General features: G+C 43.8%; 2 protein-coding genes across 2 annotated transcripts in view; both read right to left on the bottom strand.

The window, feature by feature from the left end:
* EHD4 (EH domain containing 4) overlaps positions 1–2,290 on the bottom strand; it is a 55,506-nt gene extending 53,216 nt beyond the window's left edge. Inside the window, exon 1 of the mRNA XM_074997056.1 lies at positions 2,023–2,290. Within this exon, the coding sequence (XP_074853157.1) occupies positions 2,023–2,255 (233 nt within the window). The 5' untranslated portion in view covers positions 2,256–2,290. The remainder of the gene's footprint in view (positions 1–2,022) is intronic.
* A 3,078-nt stretch (positions 2,291–5,368) lies between these two features.
* Positions 5,369–24,633, bottom strand: part of LOC142015378 (cytosolic phospholipase A2 epsilon-like) — a 54,130-nt gene continuing 34,865 nt past the window's right edge. The window contains exons 17-21 of the mRNA XM_074998859.1: positions 24,354–24,461; positions 22,921–23,109; positions 19,862–20,028; positions 7,327–7,513; positions 5,369–6,079 (exon numbers count right to left, since the gene is read on the bottom strand). Coding sequence (XP_074854960.1) covers positions 5,871–6,079; positions 7,327–7,513; positions 19,862–20,028; positions 22,921–23,109; positions 24,354–24,461 — 860 coding nt within the window. The 3' untranslated portion in view covers positions 5,369–5,870. The remainder of the gene's footprint in view (positions 6,080–7,326; positions 7,514–19,861; positions 20,029–22,920; positions 23,110–24,353; positions 24,462–24,633) is intronic.

Raw genomic sequence — 24,633 nt, forward strand, 5'->3', positions numbered from 1 at the left:
GCAGGTATGCACTATTAACTCAATGTTCACTGAAACAAACTAGAAAATACTACAAAAAAATTGAAAATGACATATTACTTCCCTTTGGAATAAAAAGCCATGAGATAAGCCATCCCTAAACAGGAAGGAAAAACTGAACCAGAGTGCTACAAAAATTCAAAAACATGCTTCAAACTTTATTATATTTTGCATACTTTTACAAAAGCTTCATTCTCCAACAAAACAAAAGGCTTATAGTTAATTTGCATGTCAACAGATAGAAGGCCCTAACTCACTCTTTACATCCGTACTCCTTGCTTTGCGGTTTTAAGATGCAAAGGGGAGTTAGTATCTTATGTTTTATCTTCCTGTAAAGTACTTCTAAATCATGCTAAATACTTTTCTACATGTGCCACATTTTTCAACCCTGCCTCTATTCAACCAAACTTGTTCCACCTGTCCACCAGTGAAGATGTTTTCACTTGCCCTTTCAGGATAACAAGCTACAGCTTGGGGCTTGTTCTGAGTCAGCCATCAAGGTTATTGTCTCCAATTTAATCACACGCCTCTCGCCCCTGCTCCTCACATTTACTAGGAGGCTGCTTCCTGATCTAGGAAAGTAGGTGTATTACTGTGTGGTTTGTTCACCCTCAGCAGTGGTACTTACCAAAACCACATGAAAGGGTGGGGGTTTTTTTGTTTCTTTTTTAAATCCAAAATGCTGGTGGCAGATGGAAGATTTAACAGGCAGCAGGGCAAGGAGGAAGTATTTACCAAGTGAGGGTGTAAATGTCATAAGCATTTACCATATAAAAATAGAGGGGTAGGAAACTATTAATTCAGTGGAGATGTGAAACAAATTCTTTACACAAGTGAGGGGTTGAGGGAAGCACTGCCATGGTGCATGCAAACAGTTATGGGACATTTATTGCATGAAACTGTGCACTGGCAGGAGGACCAAGGGGATACCCAGACACAGAAGCTTTTTAGTAACAGAGAGTAGGCCATGCTAGTCTATACACTATCAAAACAAAAAGCAGTCAAGTAGCACTCTAAAGACTAGCAAAACAGTTTATTAGGTGAGCTTTCGTGGGACAGACCCACTTCTTCGTGGGTTTATTAGCTCACCTAATAAACTATTTTGCTAGTCTTTAGAGTGCTACTTGACTGCTGTTTGTTTTGAAGCTTTTTAGGGTATGAAGCTTAGGCACAGGAGAAACTACGTGATAGGAAGGAAGAAGAGGAGGCTACACATCTATTTTTGGGCTCTATACATGTAGGGGTATTCACCAAATGAGGCAGAAAAGGGAACATTTTACCACCAGTGGGTTAATTCAGTAGATGAAGCAGTGTAGCAAGGAGCCTCTACTGGGCTGAGGTAAGGAACAGCCACTGAAGTGGGCAGGAGCAGAAGGGGCACAGGTGATCTAGCAGATGAAGGCAGTCCCTGTGCTCTCTTTGCCAGAGGGGTGTATTTACCAGAGAAAGGTAGGCAGTGTGTGTGGGAGGTGTATATTTACCTAGGGCACAGAGATATTTCCCAAGAGAAGGCAGGTAAGTGGGTGGGTATTTACCTGAGGCAGGGTGTGGGGTATTTACAGGAAGAAGATGGTCAGTAGGCAGGACTTGACAGAGGGAGCACAGCTACCAGAGGAAGGAGGGCAACAGGGGCTATTTACCTACAGAAAAGCAGGCAGGTTAAGATACAGCATGAAGTCAGGTGGTGTGGGATATCTACCCCAAGCAGTGGAGGGGGTATTTCCTGAGAAAAGATAGGCAGAGGAAGGTATTTACAAGAGGAAGGCTGGCAGTGGGTGAGGAGGCTGTGGGGGTATTTACCTAAGGCAGAAGCGGGAGGGTAATTTACCAGAGGATGGCAGGCAGCGCGGGGGAGGAGGTAGCTACCTGAGACGGGCCGGAGGAGGAGGGATAGTTTACCAGGACAGGCGGGAAGCGGGGTATTTGTACCCGGCGGGGGGCGGGTATTTCCCACAACAAGGCGGGAGGGCTGGGGGTACGCACCGCGGGGAGGGGGGTATTTACCGGATGAAGGTGGTCTTGCCCGTGCTGTACTGCCCCACCAGCAGCACCATGGGCTTGTTGTCGAAGTCGGCCTCCTCCAGCGCGGGCGAGTGGAAGTCATGGAAGCGGTAATAGTCCTCGAGCGGCTGCAGCCGCCGCGTGTACAGCGCCTTCAGCCCCCCGGTCACCGTCTGCACCGGGTCGCCGCCGGCCCGCTCGCGCCCGCCCGCCTCCTTCCCCAGCCAGCTGAACATCCCGACCCCGCCGCCGGCAACGCCGCACGCACCGACTGACTGACTGACTGACCACAGCCCGGCCCGCGGCGCCCTCCTCCCTGCGCACCGCCCTGGGGGCGGGCAGCGAGCACGGCCCACCCAACCCGCTGGCTCCCTGCTGCCCCGTGCGCCGCTGGGAGTAGCCACCGGATTGGCTGTCAGCGAGCTTGGGGGCCACGTGCCAGGAGTGTCCCTCGGCACAGCCCCAGCTGGTCCCCCGCCCGTCCCCAGAGCAGGAAGCCGCGCGGGGCCCTTCATTTCGGCCGCGTGGTGCTGCCTGAGTAGAGAAATACTGCACCTGCTTTTACCCAGACGCCCTTGCAACTGGCAGAGCAACACCACCCTCGGCCTAGTCCTTTCATCTTAAACGTCTAGCAAATACATAGAGAAAAGGGGCAGCTGGCTCTGCTTCTTGGAGAAATCCAACCCTCCAGTTCCTAAAGGTAGCCATTCTTTGTCATCTGAGAAATCCGTACCTAATGTAACGTGTTTCACAGAAGCCAGATGACCCAGAATGAGCCTCCTCTTCATTTCTAGAGACAAGCCAGATTTCATACCGTATTGATATTGACATTATGCCGTGGAACTGGTCTAATCAATGTAAATTAACAAGAAACAATGACTTAAAATTGCACTTATCTTTCTTCCTTTTACTTGATATCGCTGTCTGATGTACTGAAATTTTCAAAAACTGTATTCTATTATTTTTTAAACACAGTTTAATTGAAGATGTGTGTCTAAGTCTCCTAATTGCTTTAAAAGACACAATGAATGGGATGAAAACTTATCAAGTAAAAGGAATAAATAAAAGCCTTGCTGCCTATCTTGAAGATAAGACTTTGGAGTAGATCCATGTGAATGGGCAAAACATTGCTGAAGCTACGTCAACATTTGGCATTAGAGGGTATGTCCTCCATACTGATGGCTGATACAAAGTGATTAAGTGTTTCTGCAACATCCTTCACCTACTTAAATACTGCTTGGTAGTCTAATATAGCTACAAACAAAATTTAGTGATATTTATTTTTCAAAATCCCACTTGGACTGCCTAGGTTCCATCTATCTTAGAACATAAGATTAGCAATATTAAGTCAGACCAAAGGTCCATCTAGCTCCGTATCCTGTCTTCTGTAACTGGCTAACACCAGGTGCCCCGGGGGAGGGAACAGAATAGGTAATCATCTAGGTGTCCATCATCCCATGTCACCCATTCTCAGACTCTTGCTTACTGAACACCCCATTTTAAGGTCTCATCTTCTGACTTCAGAGGGACTGGATTCCGTCTCCTCTCCTCTCCACTCAAAGAATAGCTGTTGGGCTCAGAAACCTCATATTTTAACCATTTTGCTTTTGCTTGCATTTCTGTTTCTTAGTTTGTTTAAGGCTACCTAAGCCATTTGTAACTTTGTTATTCTGTGTTTAAGAAACTTCGTGCTGAGTCTAAGTATTTTAAATTGCATCACTTTTGCTCTTTTTGACTGGCTTCCCCCTTTTTTTTTTATTGAAATATCCGTTTAAGTTTTGTTTCCCCTTTCTAAGTTTAGTTTTCTGTCTCTAATTTTTGATGACTTCTTCTTGAAGGTATGAATTTAAACATATTGTAGCCACCATTACTTCTTCCAACCAACATGTGCATATAACTTAAGAGCTCACTAAGGTAGCAGCTATAAAAATATAATTATGGTATTTCTAAATTACAACAAGCTAATAGAAGGTACTAATAGAAGGCAACCTATTCAGATCCTGAGGGAATTCTCTGATGCATTCAGACTGATTTATGTTCCCCTATCAGTTGAACCAACCACACGAATATTTCTTCTACAAAGGGTGTGCACCTATAATCCTAGCAAAGTCAGTGATACATGTAGAATGATTCTGCAGACCCTTTCTGTATATTACTGAAATCAGGGATAGTAATATATTTTAACCACACATTATATTAGTACATTTTTACATAGTTCTGAAGTTCTGAGTTTTCTTCATTATGTATGGTCCCTCTGCATAGAGCCTTCACGAGGTTCTATTTTTGTGTCTATTAAGTATTGTTAACATGCCCCTTAGTTAAGATTGCTACTGATTTCCAGTATAAAGTTTTATTTGTTACCCCTTATAAAACTTACAGCATCTCAAAGAGGAGAACTATGACTTGGTCTCTGATACACAAAATGTTACTCATAGAGCTGCACAAGATCTGGGAAAAGGGCTTACATTCCCAGTGACTCCTTCATGGTGTCTAAAAAGCAGCAGGAAGGTTAGAGAAGTGGTTCTTCTCTTGCTTCTGCTCATCAAGCTTGCTGCCCGGACACATTTCCCTCCCCTCCTTCCTGTACTCAGTAGAATTCTAGTCCTTCTGGCACTATGAAACCAAGAGGAAGAGTGACACACTTCTACGCCCTCATTAGATAAGAGCCTTGATGCTGAGAACTAACAGGAATTTGCAGATGACAGACTTCTTTTTTCAGACTATGGAAAGTCTGCCGCATCAACACTTCCCTCCACAGAATGGTAGATTAGCATTAGGACAAGCAAGACACTTTTACCAAGCAAGCAGACCATTCCACATATCACTGAATCACATAGTCTGCTAGATTGGGCCTTCTCCCAGGTCCTTCTCCCACTAGGCTTGTGGGCCTAGTAGGAAGCCTTTGCAACAGAATATAGTACTGTTCTTTAAAAAAATTAAGACTTTCCCCACACCCAAAGAGTTTGTTAAATTAAAATCAAGTTTGCAGGCACATATCTGTGATCTGAGTTTCAAAAACAGACAAAAACTAAAGCTCTGCTATGTTTCTACAAAATTAACTTCACCTTAGGAATTGTTTTCTGTAGAATTGCCTTATTAGTTATGAACCTAAACTGGAAAGCCAAATTCAAACTACGCAAAATACTATGAAAAGTCACATTCAGGTCTGATGTGGAAGCCTGGTACTTGAACCATTTCTACAACACCAGGCCCTTTGCTAGTTGTGAATACAGAATCAATCCTTTGCATTAAATTTTCTACTAACAGAAGAGGAGGTTGTTTAAAAAAATCATTATTACCACTTTAGAATAAAAAATACTTTATTATGCAACTTTAGTTCATATATGTCTTAACATTATTTTATTTAAAAACTGATTCTGTTCACCTTAAAGTAGTGGAGGTCTTGTTTTAATTGACAGAATAGGTAAAGTACAAACAATGATAATTGAAGTTCCTTAATATTTCCTTGCCAATCTGCCTCAACTTTGCCTTGGAAAGTCCATGCCTAGAAGTGACAGCACAGTTCATTCTCCATGATGATTCAGTTCTTGGCTGCTCTGCTGAAAATGTCAACAAAGAAGCATGTTGCTAAATTATGGAAGAGCTTTCCTGCCTATTCCTATTTCTGACAGGCAGATATTTATTCGTTGTATTGCAGATTACTGTTTTAGCACCCTTCGGATTTCCATCCATTTCTGATTCAGTTTCTTTTCTTCAGTAATATCTGTGAGTTGATACTTCCTGTGAATTCCATAATGCTTGACAATAAGTAAAATGCTAAGATCCCCTCCCTCAGCCCCCAATGATAGGAGAGACACATATAATATCACAGAGGAGCATGAGGTTTGAGATTATTTCCTATGTTTTTTTTTCCGTTCCACAGCTATACGCAAGGCCTGAAAAATCAAGTCCTTGTTATTCTGAACATTGTAGTAACTCAGTTTTGCCAGTTTGTCAAAATCTTCCTCTGAATATCTCACATTATTTACATTATATGCACCGTTGACATCAGCAACATCAATTTCACCTTCTGCCATCTCCGAGGCACTACGTTTCACACCTACAGGAAAATAAGCAATTATTAAGACATTATTATACTCTTAGGCCTTGTTAGCCATGTACACATAGTCACAGACCAGACTTCTCTCCCATGAGATTTTCTTACTATGAGAATGTTTTTGTAAATGTGTATAGCTTAATTCACTACATTGCTGCCTGCATCAACATTTGCAAGGCTGGTGAAAATTAGATGTCTTATGTTGAAATGGACTGAATCATTCATTGAACACCCTCTACAGGTTAGCAAAGTGGGAGACATTCGTGGTGATCCTAGAAGCTGCACATCTATTAGTAAAGCAGGACAGGAGTACACATGGATGGCGGTCAGCAGACAGGAAGAGGGAATGGGGAAAGATGGGGCAGTGTTTGTTAAGAGGTGAGCAGCAGAACCAATCTTATTATAAGGGAGAAACAGTGATTCAGTTAGCTATATCAATCATAAGGTGTCATACACTTTGTGGCAAGCTACATTTAAACTGTCTAGCAGGATGCCTGGATTCTGATGCAGTAAACTGGAAATTACATGACAGCTTCATTTAAGACACGGAGATGATTTTAATTTTTAAATACAAATATGATTCCTAAACCAATACAGTAGACCCCACATTGTTTATTTCAATATTAAATATAACTTATTACAGGATGTTGTCAGATTTTCCATGTTCAGCCTAGGGTAGATTTTTGTATTGATAACACATAACTGTGTTGTAGACAATGCTCAGGAGGAAGCAAGAGGTTTTAGCACTTGGGTAAGGTACAGCGGAGTCTTTGACTAGTCTGAGGTTGTGACAAACACATTAGGTGGATACATCTATTAAAAATGATCAGCAGCCAAGTAGTCATCAAAAATTGATATTTAAAACTATTTGAAGTTTCAGCATCAAGAACCCATTGAAGTCAACAGAAGCTATTCACACCTTTCAAAGATATGTTTTTTAGGTTGTCATCACTGAGATGCATCACAAGTCTTGGGCTCTGAGGCTATAAAACTGCAATGTAGACATCCAAGGCCAAACATCCATTCTATAATTTCATAAGCCAGTAATAGGTGTTTTATTGCAATATAGATATACCCGTAGTCCAACACAGAGCTGTCCTGGTACTGTCATGGAGGAGTCTAAAAGCAAAGTCTTTTACAGGCCTCCAGCCAATAGAGATGTATTATAATGAAATTAAAAGTGGGATACCAGAGAATGGATAGGCTCATCATGTTGGCTTTCATAAAGAGATTGGATGCTGCTAACTCACCAGGTGCTTTGTAATTTCTGAAGGTGTCATTCACTAGTGGGAAAAGAAGCACTACAGGTGTTTCTGGGCCTTCTTTGTCTCCAACTATGTAGCACTCCTTTAGATTTTTTTCTTCATCTTCAGCTGGCACAACTTGGGGAAAAGGGATTCCCTGCTCTGAGAAGTACTTAGATGCTTTTATCAATGGCTGGATAATCAAGGAGGGAAAACATAACATCAGAAATCAGTGATAAGATTAAAACCACAATTTAGCTAAGAGATTGACTTCAGTGGAAGTACCTTTGGAGTAAATCACTAAACAGCATGAGTAAGGGTGGTAGTATATACCACACTCTGCGATCTGTAGTTCTCGTATCTCCCCTTCTGCCACAGCTGTGGTTCCATTTCAGGGACTGATAAAGGGATCCCTCGGTATAGTTTGCATTGGTACACCACACTGGAAGCCTTGAGGGTGTCAGGCACCATAGGATGGTATATTAATTTTGTGGGCAAGTTAAGATTATTGTGACAAAAGAACTGCATGTTAATAAAGTAATTGTGCAAGTTTTATTTCATGTGGGTGGGTACTCACTCACGTATTCTTTCACTGAAGCTCATCAGGGTAATAGGATTAAGCTCTAACATGTTAACTACAGTATAACACTTCATCAAATGAAAGTTATCTTTTTGTAGTGAACTTCCTGTTTCTTAAACCAAAATTTTAGGGAAAAAATGCATTTAAGTATTTCTTCAGCCACAGCTACAGTTATTCAGAATGCAAGATACTTTGAGCTTCTCTGAGGCTGCATCTACACTAGAAAGTTTTTTTTTTTCTAGAAAAAACCTGTGGAGCATCTACACACAAAATGCGCTCTTTTGATCTGAAAGCGAAAGAATGTGATCCTGTTTCTAGTGTCCCTCTTCCTCTCCCAGATGAGGAAGAGCACCTTCTTCTGACAGATTCTTTTGATAAAACAACAACAGAGGGATAGCTGTGTCTATATTCTATATTCTATCAACACAAAAAGGCAGTCCAGTAGCACTTTAAAGACTAACAAAATAATTTATTAGCTGGTGAGCTTTCGTGAGACGGACCACCACCGAATAAATTATTTTGTTAGTCTTTAATGCTACTGGACTGCCTTTTTGTTTAGGAAAAAAGGGTGTGTAGATTCTCCGTGGACCCTTCTTTTGAAAGAGCAGTTCCCATGGCACTGGATTATCAATCCCTGGCCCATTCATTCACAAGAGCAGGGGCTGTGTGGACACTCTCTATCGAATAAGCAGATTGATCTTTTGATATGCTTTTTTGTGCATGCACATGATCTTTCAAAAGAAGGTCTTTTTTTTTATTTTGGAAGATCTCTTCCAGAAGACCTTTTGAAGGATTGCTGTAGTGTAGACAAAGCCTGGATGTCTGAACAAATACTGGAAAGAAAAAAAGCACCAAAATGTTTTTATTTGAAAGTCCAGTCCCCATGATGAGACACAGGAAATTGCATTTAGGTATCTGATGAGACATTCAAATTGTCTTTGCATGTATTTGAATATCTGACCACAAGGCTCAAACACTCCGATGATTACCGGTGCGTTTAACTGAACTTGCAGTTCCCCACACACGTGCCTGAAAGTACGTTTATATCTGGAAGTGCACACCTATACATGTGGTGGCACATGTAATTTTCAAGTACTTATAACTCCAGTATTTCTAAATGTAATTTCTTCAAAATTAGTCAAAGTGCACTTGCCTCATCCCCTCACCACGTCTAATCCACTCGAGTCAAATTTACAGTCTTTCACATTGGGATAATCCCAAAGTTGGCAGAACAATTTTTGACATACACACCCATCATGCATTTATTAACAGGTGAGAGAAGTTTTTGCCTAATCCAGAAATGTGTACATCACCTCTCCCACAAGTACCAAGGTACCTCGCCACTCTGTTGAATCCATAAACGCTGATTTTAGCACACAGGTTTCCCGTACAATGAATGAGGGAGAAATAGGCACCCAAGAATAGGATCCGCAAAAGCTAGTATGCTAGTTGAGAAACTGCCTGAACAAGCCCATAGTGGATGCTGATGAAAAGGAGTTGTTCTAAGCCCCACCTCTTTTGGGGTTAATGCCTCTAACTCAAGGCTGGTGTGAGGCACTTAGCTTTACTTGGGATCCAAAGCGGTACACTATGGTCTCAAACTCATGGCCTGTGAACCAACTACAGCCTGAGCATTTTTGTAGTCTGGCCTAGGACTCCCTGCAGCCTGGGGCATGACTGTCCATCTCCTTCCCCAAAGTCCTGCCCCTTCCCACCACTGCCCCTCAAGTACAATCCAGTTCCCACGGCTTCTGCCCCTGCAGAGAGTGCAGGAGGCCTGTTACCTGCTGCTGCCCCACTCCAGGCTCCCATGGCAATTTCCCAGTCTGCATGCCTTGCAGGGAAGGGTTTCCAGGGGGAAAAAGAGTGGGGTGGTAGCAGGAAGGTGCGGGGCTTGGAGAACAGGTATTTCCCCCTTAGGCTGCAGAGACTCCTAGGCCAAACTGCAAAAATGCTTGCACCATAGATGACCCACAGGCTATGAGTTTGAGATCCCTGCTGTAAACTAGAAAACCAGGAGCACATGCTTAATTCCCAGTGACAATGCTGGAGGGAGGAGAAGCATAGCAGCCTCTTTCACGTCTTTTGACCTGGTGGTTTGGGCATTCAGTTAGAACGTTGGAGCTAACAGCACAATTGCCACTTCTGCCTGATATGGAGAAAAGTAGGAAACCCATTTTCAAAGCCTAGTAGGTGAATGCCCTGACCACTAGGATCAAGGATCTAGGGAAGACTGCCTTTTCTGCTCCTCCTCAACTATTCTGAGAGGTGGTGGTGATGTATGGAGAATGCCTATTGGTTTTGTCCCCTCTTATCGGATAGGAATGGTAACCCACTGTTTTCCCTGGTTTGAGGATCCACAGAGGTTTGGATATTAGATAGGTGTCCAGCGACCTAGCTAAGGCAGCAGTGTATGTACCTGTTGTTAGAAACTTAGGCCTCTAGGGTTACATCTACACAGCAGCCCTATTTTGAAATAAGTTATTCCGAAATAGTATTTTGAAACAGGTCTGCTACACGCACACAAATATATTTCAAATAGCACTTAGCTGTTTCGAAATACATAGTCTGCACAAATAGGCCACGTCTACACAGCCATCTCCCTTCTGGAAGGGGCATGGTAATGAGCAAAGGGGAATAATAAAATGAGGCCCATATTTAAACATTGTGTGCCTCATTTGCATATTCCCATGAGATTTCGCTTCCAGAAGCTACACAGCAGTGTATACGAGGCCCTTCTGGAAGAAACCCTCCCCTTATTCCTCAAATGTTTCAGGAATAAAGGGGTTTTTGGAAGGGGAGGTTCCTTCTGGAAAGGCCCTGTCTATACAGCTCTGTAGTTTCTGCAAGGGGCTCTTCTGGAAACCAAATCTCATGGGAATATGCCTCATTTGAATATTTCCCCTTGCTCTTTACCATGCCCTTCCAGAGGGGAGGAGGCTGTGTAGACCCGGCTGTAGGGCTCATTTAAAAATTGCACCTATTTCAAACTAACTATTTTGAAATAGATGCTGTTAAGACAGACTGCATCTACACTATGGCTACGTCTGTACTAGCATTCCTCTTTCAAAAGGGGCATGCAAATGAGGGAAATCAGAAATGCAAATAAGATGCAGATTTACATATTTGGCACCTCATTTGCATATTCTTTTGAAAGAAGAAAAGCAGTGTGGATGCGGCTCTTTCAGAAGTAATCCCCATCTTCGAAAGAACCCTTCTTTCCCCCCTTCCCCTTTTTTTTTTTAAAGGAAGAAGGGGTCTTTCGAAGATGGGGGTTACTTTCAAAAGCGCCACATCTACACTGCTTTTCTTCTTGCAAAAGAATATGTAGATGAACCAACAGATATTTAAATCTGCACCTCATTTGAGTTTTTGATTTCCTCATTTGCATGACTCTTTCAAAAGAGGAATGCAAATGTAGACACAGCCGATGAGGTAAAATCAATTTAAAGTCTGTTAATCTGATTTTTCCAAGTGCCTGTCCTCACTGTAAATTCCATTAGCTCAATTTATGGACAACTAAAATTGCCATAATATCGAAATCCGAAAATTGTAGTAACCTGACGGGTGTAGTGTGCAGTTCAAATTTAAAATTCCAAATAAAGGGTAGTGAGGCTATGCCATGTCTTTAAATCAAATTCATTAGCCTCTACAGATGTCTCATATATGCCCCACAATTCTCTGCTCTGGCCTCGTACATCTCCACTGCTCGCAGGTGGGGAGGAATTAGGCAACAGGAAGACCGTTACAATTCGGCACCTGGAAGCTCATGGCTGTAGGGTCATGAGAGGCTGCAAAAATCTTTTCTTTTTCTTTGCTAGAAGTGCTGCTGCGGGGTGTGTGGTTCTCTGTATACCCCTGCTCGCTGCCTTTTTTTCTGCACTGCCTGGTGCCAGCCACTGGCCCCCTCTGCCATGTGTCAGCGAGGCTGTGGGTGGGAGTCGTGTTTGTGTGGTAGGATGAGAAACTTCTTTTCAGACATTTACATATTGTCCTGAGCCCCACATCTCCTCCCTTCCCTTTCCCCCTGGGGGCGCCACACAGTCTGGAACATCCCCGCATGCAGCTGCATCACATGGCCTGACATGGAACCCATAAAAGGATGTGCTGCACAAGGTGCCAGGCAACTTGTGTGCTCTGAGGGTCACCATTTTGAGGGGGGCTGGCTGTAGCCAGAGGTCTTTTAGCTGCCCGAGGGAAGTATCCCTCGGTGGTCACAGTTTTTGGGGCTGGCTGTAGCCAGGGGTCTTTTAGGCCCCCCCGCCCGCCCCCCTAAGCCATACATGTTTCAATGAAGTTAATCTATTAGCTATACAATTACCACAGTTGTCGAAGTAAGGCTTGTTGCAAGGAATATTCTTGTCCTAAGGGTCTTCTTTTCCAGGTGCAAACCTGGCTGTAGTCTAGGGTCTTTTAGCCACCCCGAGCCATAACTGTGAATAATTCATTCAAGTTTCAGTGTAGCACCCGTGCCTGCTTAAAGACTTAACATGGCAGGGGAAAGAGGAGAATGAAATGTGGGAAGATGTCATTGTATTCCCACATCCACTTATGGGGCCAGAATGCAACGAGGCTCAGGGAACTGTGGGATAAGTTCCCACAATACACTGCTGCAGCACTTGATTTAAGCTACTTGTGTGTGGCAGCGGTAAGTCAATTTTGTGGGGAGCATGTGGAAAGGGAAAGATGCTCAGAATCGAATGGATAAAACCTAGTGTTAAGAAATCAATTTTAATAAAATTGATTTTACCTCGTAGTGTAGATGCAGCCACAGGGAATAGTGCTTATTTTGAAATAAGTGCTATCCCACATCTTAGCAACACCTGTTTCAAAATAGTTATTTCGAAAGGGGCGCTATTCCTCCTGCATTGAGGATTACTAATTTTGAAATAATGCACCCACTGTTTCAAATTTATTTCGAAATAGCATGTATATACTGTAGACAACAGAAAAGTTATTTTGAAACAACTGCTGTTACCTTGAAATAACTTAGATATGTGCTGTGGAAGTGTAAGAGTTACATTGTAAAAATCACACTATGATACAATGTTGCTTCTGAGCTCAAGAAGGGGAAGTTAAGTTGATGCTGTGTATAGGAATGTAGGGTGGGTTTGGATGGAGCCAGGTGTGCCTGGGAAAGCAGGAACCAGAGCAGTAGGTGCTAGACGGTCAGGCGCATCCTTGGAATATCATGGAAGGACAGAGTGACCAACACCGCCGTCCTCAAGCAAGCTGGAATCCCAACCATGCACATCCTTCTCAGGCAGCGTCGACTCCGCTGGCTTGGCCACGTCCACAGGATGAATGATGGAAGGATTCCAAAAGACGTCCTGTATGGTGAGCTAGCCTCTGGCAAAAGACCTCCCGGACGCCCCCAGTTGCACTACAAAGATGTCTGCAAGAGAGACCTCAGAGAGGTAGACATCGAGCTGGACAACTGGGAAGAACTAGCGGATGACCGCAGCAGATGGAGGCAGGGGTTACACAAGGGCCTTCAGAAGGGCGAGATGAGGATCAGACAGCTCGCAGAGGAGAAGCAAGTGCACAGAAAGCACAATAAGGACTTGCCAGACACCCACCACATCTGCAAGAGATGCAGCAAGGACTGTCACTCTCGTGTGGGTCTTCATAGTCACAATAGACGCTGTAAATGAAGTCCTCAATTGAAACTTTAAAGGGTGCGATCCATAGTCTATGCAGACTGAAGGATGCCTACTACTATACCCAGAGAGACAAAAACAGGAGACTGCTGAAGGTGATATGGAAATGAAGATACATGATTGGTCTCAGGGGCTATGTGGGGTGTGTGTGTGTCTGGTTTTACTTTGTTTATTAACTTGCCTTCTTTTGTCTGAATAAATTGAGAGACCTGAGTCCTAGGTGGGGGGCTCACATTTTTCTGATTGTATTAGCAGAGCAGCTTTGCTAATAAACAGAGTGGTCTGACAAATTGTGAGTCTCAAGTCTAACTTTGACAATTTGGAGGTTCCACCGAGATGGCAAACATCTTCGCTGAGGCAGCCGGCACCTGGACATTTAGTCCGAGCGGTCCTCTGCGAGATGGAAAGGTGCACAACCACAGCGCGGTCTACGCCATCGAACCTGTTGGTTCCCACTCTGTTCTGGTAGGGGTCCCGGGATCTAACTTCTGGAATCTGGTCCTGATCAGGTAATTATTCTTTCTGGGTTTTGACCGGTCTGAGGACTGTCCTGTCTCTCTATCTATCTGTCCTCCCTGTGGTGTGCTTGAGTCTGGGCGCTGTCTCTGTCTGGGGACTGGCTGACCAAGGGGTCCCATCCCCGCGGTCTGGATAAGTGAAATCTGCACGATTGGAGCCACACCACACCTTGGGTATAACCTCTGGTGTGAAAGCAAGGGCGATTGAGGCAGTAGCTTGTGGGCGCCTTTCTGTGTGTTCCACCGGGTACTGCTCTGACAAACCCGAATTTCCTTCTTGTGTGAGTGGTGTGTGAAGTCCTCCTATATGGGTAACCAGATGTCTAAGGTAGAACAGTTCCCTAAGGGGATGCCGGCTCATTTTATGTATTTTAGAAAGGGTCCAGACTCTCGTAGGTTTCTGGAGGAATGGTCTAAACTGACCCTGGAGGACCCCAAATTGCGGTGGCCACTGTCAGGTTCTTGGGACAAGGACCAAGTGAACACCTTAAAAGACAAACTCGTCCTCCAAAAACTAAATTGGCTAAAGGAGAGGTAGACTGCTTCATGCAGTGGTGGGAAGAGGCAAATCATAGATGAACTGAATCAAAGCTCACCTCTCTTAGAAATTCTAATGATAAATTAAAAACCCAGTTGGATGCAGTCTCTCCCACCACCAGTCTGAGAGCTCCCCTTTGCCCAGTCCTGTGTAATGATCTGGATTAAACCCCACCGTACTCCTGCCCTAGTAAAGGAAAAGGGAAAGAAATGCCCTCGGTAACTACCGATGATGAGAGTGGTGACGAGAATGAGGAAGATACCCTCATTGGCCTCGCAGCCCTGCAAAATGTTATGAAAAGACAACCCAAATCAGACCACAAAAATTCTCCTGATCTCGCTACCTGGAAAAGAGAATCTGATGGGAGGTTGAAAAAGGACACTGATAAAAATGTTGTGGCACCTTTACAGGTCCTTAAGATGGAAGGAAGTGAGCCTGTATGGAATTATAAGCCCTGGACCCATACGGAACTTTTGTCTATAGTTAAAGGTTTTCCTAAGCCACAGGAAAATCCTATCAAATTTGCTGACGAGTTTCTGTTAGTCTGTGAAACCTGTGAACCCTCTGAGACAGAGCTTCTCCAACTGTGTAAACTGTTAGCCTCTACCGGTCAGTATCAAAAATGGTTGACTGCCACAGACTGGCCAGCTGAGGCATGCCATTCAACCATGAAAAGTACTGGCCCAGATACTGCATATAGAGACCGGTGTAGGGCTCTTTGGACCTGCCTGTATGAAGCCATTCCTAAAGTGTGGTCCCCTAAACAAACTGGACAGCCATACGCTGCTGTAAACAAGGGTAAGGAGAGAGCCCGGGAGACTATCGGACCCAGCTAACTGATATTTTCCTACAACATTCGGGAATACAACAGCCTGATGTAAATGGACAGGGAGTCCTGGCACATGCATTTGTTGACGGCCTTCTCCCTGCTATAGGCAGTATGCTAAAACGAATAAGTGTCGGGTGGGAGACCGAGACCATGGACAAATTGCAGGCAGTAGCAGAGCATTGCTACCGCACTTTAAAGGGAAAGGAGGAACAGTCCTCCCAAAGGTTAATGGGTCTGCAAATGCAGCACTACTGAGGACAGAGCAGGCAGTACCGGGGATGGGGACGCGGTCACGGGGGCAGGGGGGGGCATGGGACTGGACTTTCGGGTGTTTGTAATTACTGTAAGCAGCCTGGACACTGGAAGAATGAGTGTCCAAGCCAACCTAGTAACCATGCAGGAAACCAGCTAAACTCTCCGCTGGTCCTGTCAGCTAATCCCCAACCCTACTTTGTGCCGCAACAATGATGGGATGCTGGGGAACCTCAGGAAATTTTAGTTCCCTTATTACCTCTGTCCCCTACTGGGGAATGTGTCCTGACTATTAATGATCTTTCTCTTCCTTTCCTTGTTGATACTGGAGCTTTTCTTTCTACAGTCCATACCACTGACCTACCTGCGGTTCCCCAAGCTAGAAAAACTGTGTCTGCTGTGGGCATTACGGAAATCCCTACCGCTTTTCCCCTTTCAAAACCTTTATCAGTTCAGGTTGGCCCCCCTCTCTGAGGACCATGAGTTCCTTCTCTCTGATTCCACTCCTGTAAATCTTCTGGGTCGGGATTTGCTATGTAAACTTGGCTGTACTATTTACTGTTCCCTAGACGGTGTCTATCTACAAATTCCTCAGTCTTACCTGTGTGATTCTGCAGCCTCCCTGCTGTCCAAAACTTCCCTTTCCACGCCAGTTCCTTGTTGCCCCTTAGTCCCGTCCCTCAAACATCTAATTTTTCAGGTTCCGTCCTCTCTATGGCCATCGCACCCGCCTGAAACGGGCCAATTAAATACTGACCCTGTTCGCATTACCATAGACAGTTTCAAACCTCTGCCTTGCCTGTCTCAGTACCCTTTAAATCCTGATGCAGAGGCTGGTATTGCTCCAGTTATAACCACACTGAAAGAACAAGGCATTATTGTTCCCTGTTCTAGCCCCTGTAACACCCCTATCCTCCCAGTCCGAAAGGCTGATGGTAAATCGTGGCAGTTTGTTCAGGATCTCTGAGCTATTAATCGCATTGTCATACCCACTTTTCCAGTAGTCCCTAATCCAGCCACAATACTGGCTTCTATTCTGCCAGACGCAACCCATTTTACTGTTGTGGATTTGTTCTGCTTTCTTCACCCTGAGTCCCAGTATCTTTTTGCCTTTTCTTATAAGGGTCAGCAATACACATGGACTACGCTTCCCCAGCGGTATACAGAGAGCCCATCTTACTTCTCCCAAGCCCTAGCCGGGGATCTTGCTGACCTGGTTTTCCCATCAGGATCTACACAGATCCAGTATGTAGATGACGTACTCCTCTGTTCCCCTTCATTGTCAGCCTCAGAAACTGATTCGTTGGTGCTCCTTATTGCCTTAGCAAACGAGGGCCATAAGGCCTGCTCAAAATTGCAGCTCTGCCAAACCTCTGTCATGTACCTTGGCTTTCTTCTTTCCCAGGGCTCCCGTACACTCTCTCCCACCCGGGTTCAAGCCATCCTTAGCTTTCCACAACCTCACTCTCCACGCCAGGTCAGAAAGTTTTTAGGCATGACAGGTTTCTGCCGGCAATGGATTCCCCAATATGCTTCTCTTGCTAAACCGCTCCAGGAGCTTACTCGGTTCTCTGTGCCTGACCCCATGCCGTGGTCCTCAGAAGCAAACGCTGCCTTTACTTCTCTTAAACAGAGCTTAGCTTCTGCCCCTGCTTTAGGATTACCTGACTATTGCAAGCCTTTCACCCTTTTCTGTCATGAACAATCTGCTTGTGCACTCGGAGTCCTTACCCAACAGCATGGTGACAAAAATCGCTGAGTAGCTTATTTCTCTGTCACCTTGGATCCTGTTGCCCAGGGTTTACCCCCCTGTCTGCACGCTGTAGCCACTGCAGCAAGCCTTGGAACCCTGGTGGAAGAGTCCATACCAGGTACTGCTCATTACCCATACAGCTGTAAAGCTATCTGGCATCGCAGCATGGATTCATGCTTCACAGTGTAAGAAAGCACCGTCACCAGTGGACCAAGCACCACCTCAGGACCCTGCAGAGCCAGTTTTGGCTCCAGAAGAAGACACAGAGGAACAGCCTGCAATACCTTACAATCTACGCCCCCGTAAGGGTTGCCAGAAGCAAACGGTAAGCAGATAGCAGGACCTGAGAAGAAGCAGTAGTGAGCCTAGTGCTTGCTGTCTGGTGGACATAAAACCGTGACTGCGGTTCCCTCGAGAGAGGTTGTCAGAACCAGAAAGGGTCTTGCCTCCAACAAGTGCCCCTGGTGGAACCTAATCCTCGGCTACTGGTGTCTTAAGGTCTGGGGAATCCGAAGTGACAATGACAATTCTTTTATTCAGCAGCAAGTGTGGATAGCTCAGACTCTCAATACCTCTAATTGCTGGCTCTGCAGCCACATCCCAGCTCACTCACGAGCTAGCGTCCCCGTCATGTCAATTCCTCTTAATTCCTCAGATCTCACCGGAGGACCTCATGCACTTGAAAAGACGTGGAAAAGAAATGACACTTGGGGACTGGTGAGAGCAAATGTTTCTAAATGGATAAGTGTGGTAGAGGGAAAGGGCAACTGGTGCTGGGTATGTAATGGGACAGGGCTGAATTTAGGGAGGAGCAGCTGTCTCCAATATATTGTGACCCATGGTGTATGGGACTATTCAAATAAGATTGGAGTATGGCGAACTGGGTATGGGGATATGAATTTTTTCTCAACCTGGGATCAAACAGGAAAATCAATCTCTTGCTCCCCCTACAGCCTCCCAGAGAAAAACAATACAATCTTTCAATGCCATGCAAATGTTACCGCTCCCTGCAAGGAAGATTATCCTGTGCCCTTCGAGGGATATTACTCCTCTTTTATAGACGCCTATATGTAAAATAGATGCAGAGAACCTTTCCCGGCTCTAATAGGGCATCATTGGGTCTGTGGGACAAAAGCTTATACCACGTTACCAGCTAACTGGTCGGGTATCTGTTAGCCTGCTCAGCTTTTCCCGCAATTCCGTGTGCTTCAATCCCTCCCACGAAATTGCCTCCATAATTTTAGGCAAAGAAGAAGAGATTTGTCGGATGCCCAATGGTATGTGGATAACATAAGCCCTTTGATCTGGGAAGAGGCTATTTGTAGTTCCTTCATCCAATTGGAGGAGAAATGCACCATGCAAAAAGGCTTTTATGATTACATGCAGTAGCTGAAATCATCGCAAATGAAACTGGAGAAAGTCTAAAGGCTTTGGCAAAAAAAAAAAAAAAAAAAGAAAGAAACAGGAGCAGGCCGACAAGTGGTCCTCCAAAACCGTCAGGCTTTAGACATAATACTAGCAGCAAAAGGAGGGACCTGCACCCTCACTGGAACAGAATGCTGTGTATATATACCTGATAATACCAACGATATAATAAATCACGCTAGCCACTTGGAACAGATTGCATACCTTCCCCACAAAGAGCCAAGTTCCTTATGGAAATGGCTAAGTAGCTTATTTAATTTCTCTAGCCTAGGAAACTGGTTGTTTCAAGGACTTCTGACTATCTTATTTGGAATTTTTATGATTTCTGTATGTTTCCAATTAATCTCTTGTTGTATCCAGAGCTGTGCTAGACACACCATCCAGCAGGTTACCCCTAACCGGAGTGCTAACCTGATGGATTTAAATAACACTGATGAAAGGAAAGAAAAGGAACGGTTAATGTATGTAGCCAGTAATTGTTGGTCATAGGCGTAGCTTGACCAAAAGGAGGGATTGTGGAAGTATAAGAGTTACGTTGTAAAAAATCACACTATGATACAATGTTGTTCTGAGCTCAAGAAGGGGAAGTTATGTTGATGCTGTGTGTAGGAATGTAGGGTGGGTTTGGATGGAGCCAGGTGGCCGTAGCCCAGAAGATTTTTACAGAAATAATGCCAGTATTTTAGGTGCCTTCAGGGTTAGGTGGAAGCTGAGCAGGGATTTTGAGGATCTCGGTGGTGCCTAAATTTTGGACTTGTGCCTAAAGTCAGAATTGTGCCTAAGTTCTTTTGTGGATCTGGGCCTAAGTAGTGATTTTTATAGAGAACACACAGCCCATTGCTTCTCAAACAAAGATTCACACCAGTGATAGTGCAAGGTTATTCCTCTTACAAACAATTTTCTTTTCAAGTATTTGTCAGTAGAGCATTAACAATACTGGCAGGGGAAAGTGGGGATATTACCAAAGAAATAGGCATAAATCTGACCTTTATCTGTGATCCTGAACTGTAGTTGAAATGCAGGATGAGATCTACTTTCCTCTCTGGCCTCATCAGCGGTGGGTAACTGGTTTCAAAGGCAAATGCAGTATCTATCAGAGCCAGGTTTTCTGCTGCTCCTGTCAGCTGGTTGGGGTAAGAGTCAAGCTCACAGTCTACCAGAAAAAAAATTTCTTATCAAGAGAGTGCAGCGTTGCAAGGCTGAGTGTGCCACTACTCAAAACAGAAAAGAATTAGAGAGAAGAGAGAGAATTCAGCTTCCATTTTACTCCAGACAGTTTTATACAACTGCAGTCTAGTTGGTTTTTTTTGTTGTTCTTCATGTTTGTGTTTCCTCATTTTGCTTTTTGCATTATTGACTTGCAGCAGCCATCTTTTTGTCTATCACATTACAATTGGTTCTGTCTGCTCTCTGCAGACAAGGAGGTGATATGCTGGAACACAGAAGACCTGTGTTCAATTCCCTGCTCTGCCACAGACTTCCTGTATGACCTTGCCATATCACTTGGCTTCTCTGTGTTTCATTTCTTCCTATGAAAAATGGCGATATTAGTACAGTAGGGTCTCAACATTCGCAGAGGGTTCCATGTTGGGAACCCTTGCAAATGCTGAATTTCACAAATATGGCAGCCCTGGCTACTGACGCTCCTGCCTGGGGCCCCGGGGGAAGTGGCACCTGCCGGGGCCCCGGGGGAAGCAGCAGCTGCCAGCGCCCCAACCTGGAGGCCAAGGGGAAGCGGCAGCTGCAGGCGCTCCTGCCCGGAGCCATGGCTGCTCCAGCTGCTCATGAGTAATTGAATTTGGTTTGCAAATTTGGAGATTCTAGTGTACTTCTCCACTATATGAGGTTCAGGACTGGGAGGTGTCTGGATGCGATGATAGTGAGGTCATATACGTGCCAAAGATAGATATATGTACATTTGGAGCAAATTAGACAGTTTTCTTTTTCGTTTCACTGGTAGGTGAAATCTTACTGGCTCAAGAAGAATTCCCTATATCAGTGTTTCTTAAACGATGTTCTGTGAAACACGGGTGTTCTGTGAACATCTCGCAGGTATGCTGCAAGCGTTTCGAAAAATATAGTGATGGTGTGTACTTTCTGTTATAAAAATCAGATAGAATATTATTTTTACATTGCTATGATACTGGATTAAATTACTTCCTTTTGTTTTTGCTGTGTATGTTGCTGTTTTTTTGTGGGGTGTGGAACAGTTGGGAGTCTGACAATTTTTTTTGAAGAAAAGTTTCACAGGTGCTCAGCTGTCTCAAAAAATTTAAGAAACACTGCTCCATATTTACAATGGAGAATACTGCCAGAGCCAGTAACATCTTACCTCCTAGTAAAAAGGACAAAAAAGACAACTTTTCAATGGCATCAACTGCACATCTACTGACCCTCACACACACAACTTGTAAATTGCAAAGCCACTTGATAAAGATTCATGATAATTCCTTAACTGTCTTGTCTGCTCTCTGGCCACTATTCCATCCATCTAGGCAGGACGATGAGCTGTCTTACTTAAAGTCATGATGTATTTATGTATAGAAAGGTTTGAATGTCCTTTCTAAAGGCTTTTATGGCTTCCTCCAAGCCCTGCATAGTTAGATTCATGAAAACTAAGACCTCTGATATTTTGAAAAAGGGGGCCCAAAAATAATCCAAAAGGGACATTTAAAAGCTCTCTAAAACATTCCTATAGCAAATGTCCTGTAACATATATGCCATATACAGAATATACTCTAGTGTGTTGTGGATTAAAGGTTTCTTAGGCATTTGTTTTGGAGGCAGAGACTTCAGCCTCCTCAATGTCTTGACAATCGCTTGCACATTTGGGGCATATTTGGAATAATAAACAATAGCAACATAGTAATAGCCTGTATAACATACTCATGGCTTTGCCACTCACAGGTATTGGGCATATCCAAATTTATGTCCTTTAAGTTAAAGCCTTCCTACTATACTGTACCACAACACATCACGGCCGTGTCTACACTAGCCCCAAACTTCGAAATGGCCACGCAAATGGCCATTTCAAAGTTTGCTAATGAAGCGCTGAAATGCATATTTAGCGCTTCATTCGCATGCGGGCGGCCGCGGCACTTCGAAATTGACGCGCCTCGCCGCCGCACGGCTCGTCCCAGTGGGGCTCCCTTTTGAAAGGACCCTGCCTACTTCGAAGTCCCCTTATTCCCATCTGCTCATAGGAATAAGGGGACTTCGAAGTAGGCGGGGTCCTTTCGAAAAGGAGACCCGTCGGGACGAGCCGTGCCGCGGCGAGGCGCATCAATTTCGAAGTGCCGCGGCCTCCCGCATGCTAATGAAGCGCTAAATATGCATTTCAGTGCTTCATTAGTAAACTTCAAAACGGCCATTTGAGTGGCCATTTTGAAGTTTGGGGCTAGTGTAGACGTAGCCCACATCTCCATGGGTTATCCCACCTAGGCTATGTCTACACTAACACCCCTCTTTTGAAAGGTGGATGCTAATGAGACACTTTGAGATATGCTAATGAGGTGCTGAAATGAATATGCAGCAATGTTTATTCGCTGCATAGGAATATGCAGCACCTTGTTAGCATAATGGCAGCTGCAGCACTTCGAAAGAGCTGCTTTTGATGGCGCGCGGCTTATCTACACGGGGTCCTTTTCAAAAGGACTCAACAGACTTCAAAATCCCCTTATTCCTATAACCATAAAGGAATAAGGGGATTCAAAGTCTGCAGGGTTCTTTCGGAAAGGTCATCGGGTAGATGAGCCACACACCAACAAAAGTGGCACTTTGGAAGTGCCGCGGTTGCCATTATGCTAATGAGGCACTGTATATTCATTGCAGCACCTCATTAGCATACCTTGAAGTATCTCATTAGCATCCCCCTTTCAAAGGGGGGGGGGCTAGTGTAGAGGCGGCCCTAGGGTGTTTTACAAAGTAGCAGAACCATTTGAGTAGCTTCATACACTTCCACTAGAAACCACAGGCAGCAACACTAAATTCCATCCCCCCAACCAATCTTTTGAAATATGTTTCAAATAGAAAGTTATCACCATACCTTTCCATTTAGAAAACTCATTCTCCAAGTAGTTATTGTGCATCTGGCAACCCTTTAGAAAACTGTGGATTTCTGAAATTGCTGGCCGCAGCATAACAACATCTCGAAAAACAGTTGAAAGGCTATTTGCGGGGGAGATTGCCTGAGTATTTAACTCACTCAGCCTTATAGGAAGAAAAGGTTCCTCCTCTGTAGAAAAGAAATGATACAAGTTTTGTATACCTGGATTCATTTGGGGGATAATCGGTCATTAATTAATAGTACATTTTGACTTCCTTCTCCACTAATACCCAGGCTCTCTGCAGATGTAGTTGCTTATTTGTCTAACCTTTGCAAAATCTGCCTCTTCTTACTAGTCCACAGTGCTAAAAACCTTGCCCATATATAATTCTCTCTAACCTGGTACATTCTAATTTCTTTGCCCTGACCTTATCCCAGTTAGCATTTTACACCTAAAATAATCTTCCTCTGCCACACTTTTGTCATTTCCCTTTCTCTCACAAAAACACATCCCTTTACTAAATTCTTATATCTCAAACAAATTCAAGCTCTTTGTTCTTGTTCTAACTATATACAATTTGCATGTGTGTGAATAAATAAATAAAACAAGTTGCAGCTTACAAATGTGAAAGGACAAAATGAATCATAATAATATTTGCTGCAGTGGTCTCCTTTCTCCACTTTGTCTGTTGTAAGATTCCTTTGTTTCACAATTTGGTCCCCATCCTGTGAGCCCTTACTATTTAGTGGTGTACTTTCTACTGAGAGTCATTTATTGACCTTAATGGAATGGACCCACAATAACAAGCACTATATTATGCAGTAGTAAATGTTTGTCAAATAGGACTCTTGCATCATAAAGTCCTTGGGGTAGGGTCAATATCTATTATTTCTGGAAGCATCTTGTATATCTGTGCTGCTTTGTTATTATTATTATTATTATTATTATTATTATTATTATTATTATTTCGTACTACTATTTTAACGTATGTCTTACATCTCTGGACATCCTAATAAATGCTAAATAAAACCATAAGGAAATATACCTAAAAATTCCTGAGTGGGGTCAAAAATAAAAACCACTTATAAACAGTAAAATCTAATGGAAAGGAGAGCATGTTAAATCCCATGCACAAGGACGACACCCAGTTGGTGTTTATCTAGACAGAGAACATGGAGGAATTATGGACTCTGAAAGAATAAGCCCCGTCTACTATACTTTCAAGATTATTTTTTCTTAAAGTTTGCCCTCTTCCTTTATGGCTCCATCTCAAGGGCATCTCTTTTGAACCCACAGTAAATCTCATAATTTATGCTTCTCAATCAACCAAAATGACATACTCTGCAACACAAAACCCGACATTTCACTTCATGTATTGGATAATAAACAAAATAAGCAAACTAAAGCAAGATATAATGTAAAAATAACTAACCAATGTCAGTAACTCTATCTTGGGTCCATTTGTGCCAGAACTCTTCTGACTCACAGGAAAAATACCAGACATCCATAAGGTTTAAGGAAAATACACTGCTCCAGATCCCTGTGACGTGAAAAAAATTTGACAGTGACCTGTAACTTCAAAGTATTTTACTTGAAAATTGCCTTCCATCCTCACCAATGAACTTTATTCAATTTCTTTCTGTTTGAAGACTTCTATATAAAAAAGCAGCATCTCCCTCACTGTGTATGCTCACATGTGTAAGAAAAACGAG

The sequence above is a fragment of the Carettochelys insculpta genome, chromosome 6 (assembly GCF_033958435.1).
Source record: "Carettochelys insculpta isolate YL-2023 chromosome 6, ASM3395843v1, whole genome shotgun sequence".
NCBI lineage: Eukaryota > Metazoa > Chordata > Testudines > Carettochelyidae > Carettochelys > Carettochelys insculpta.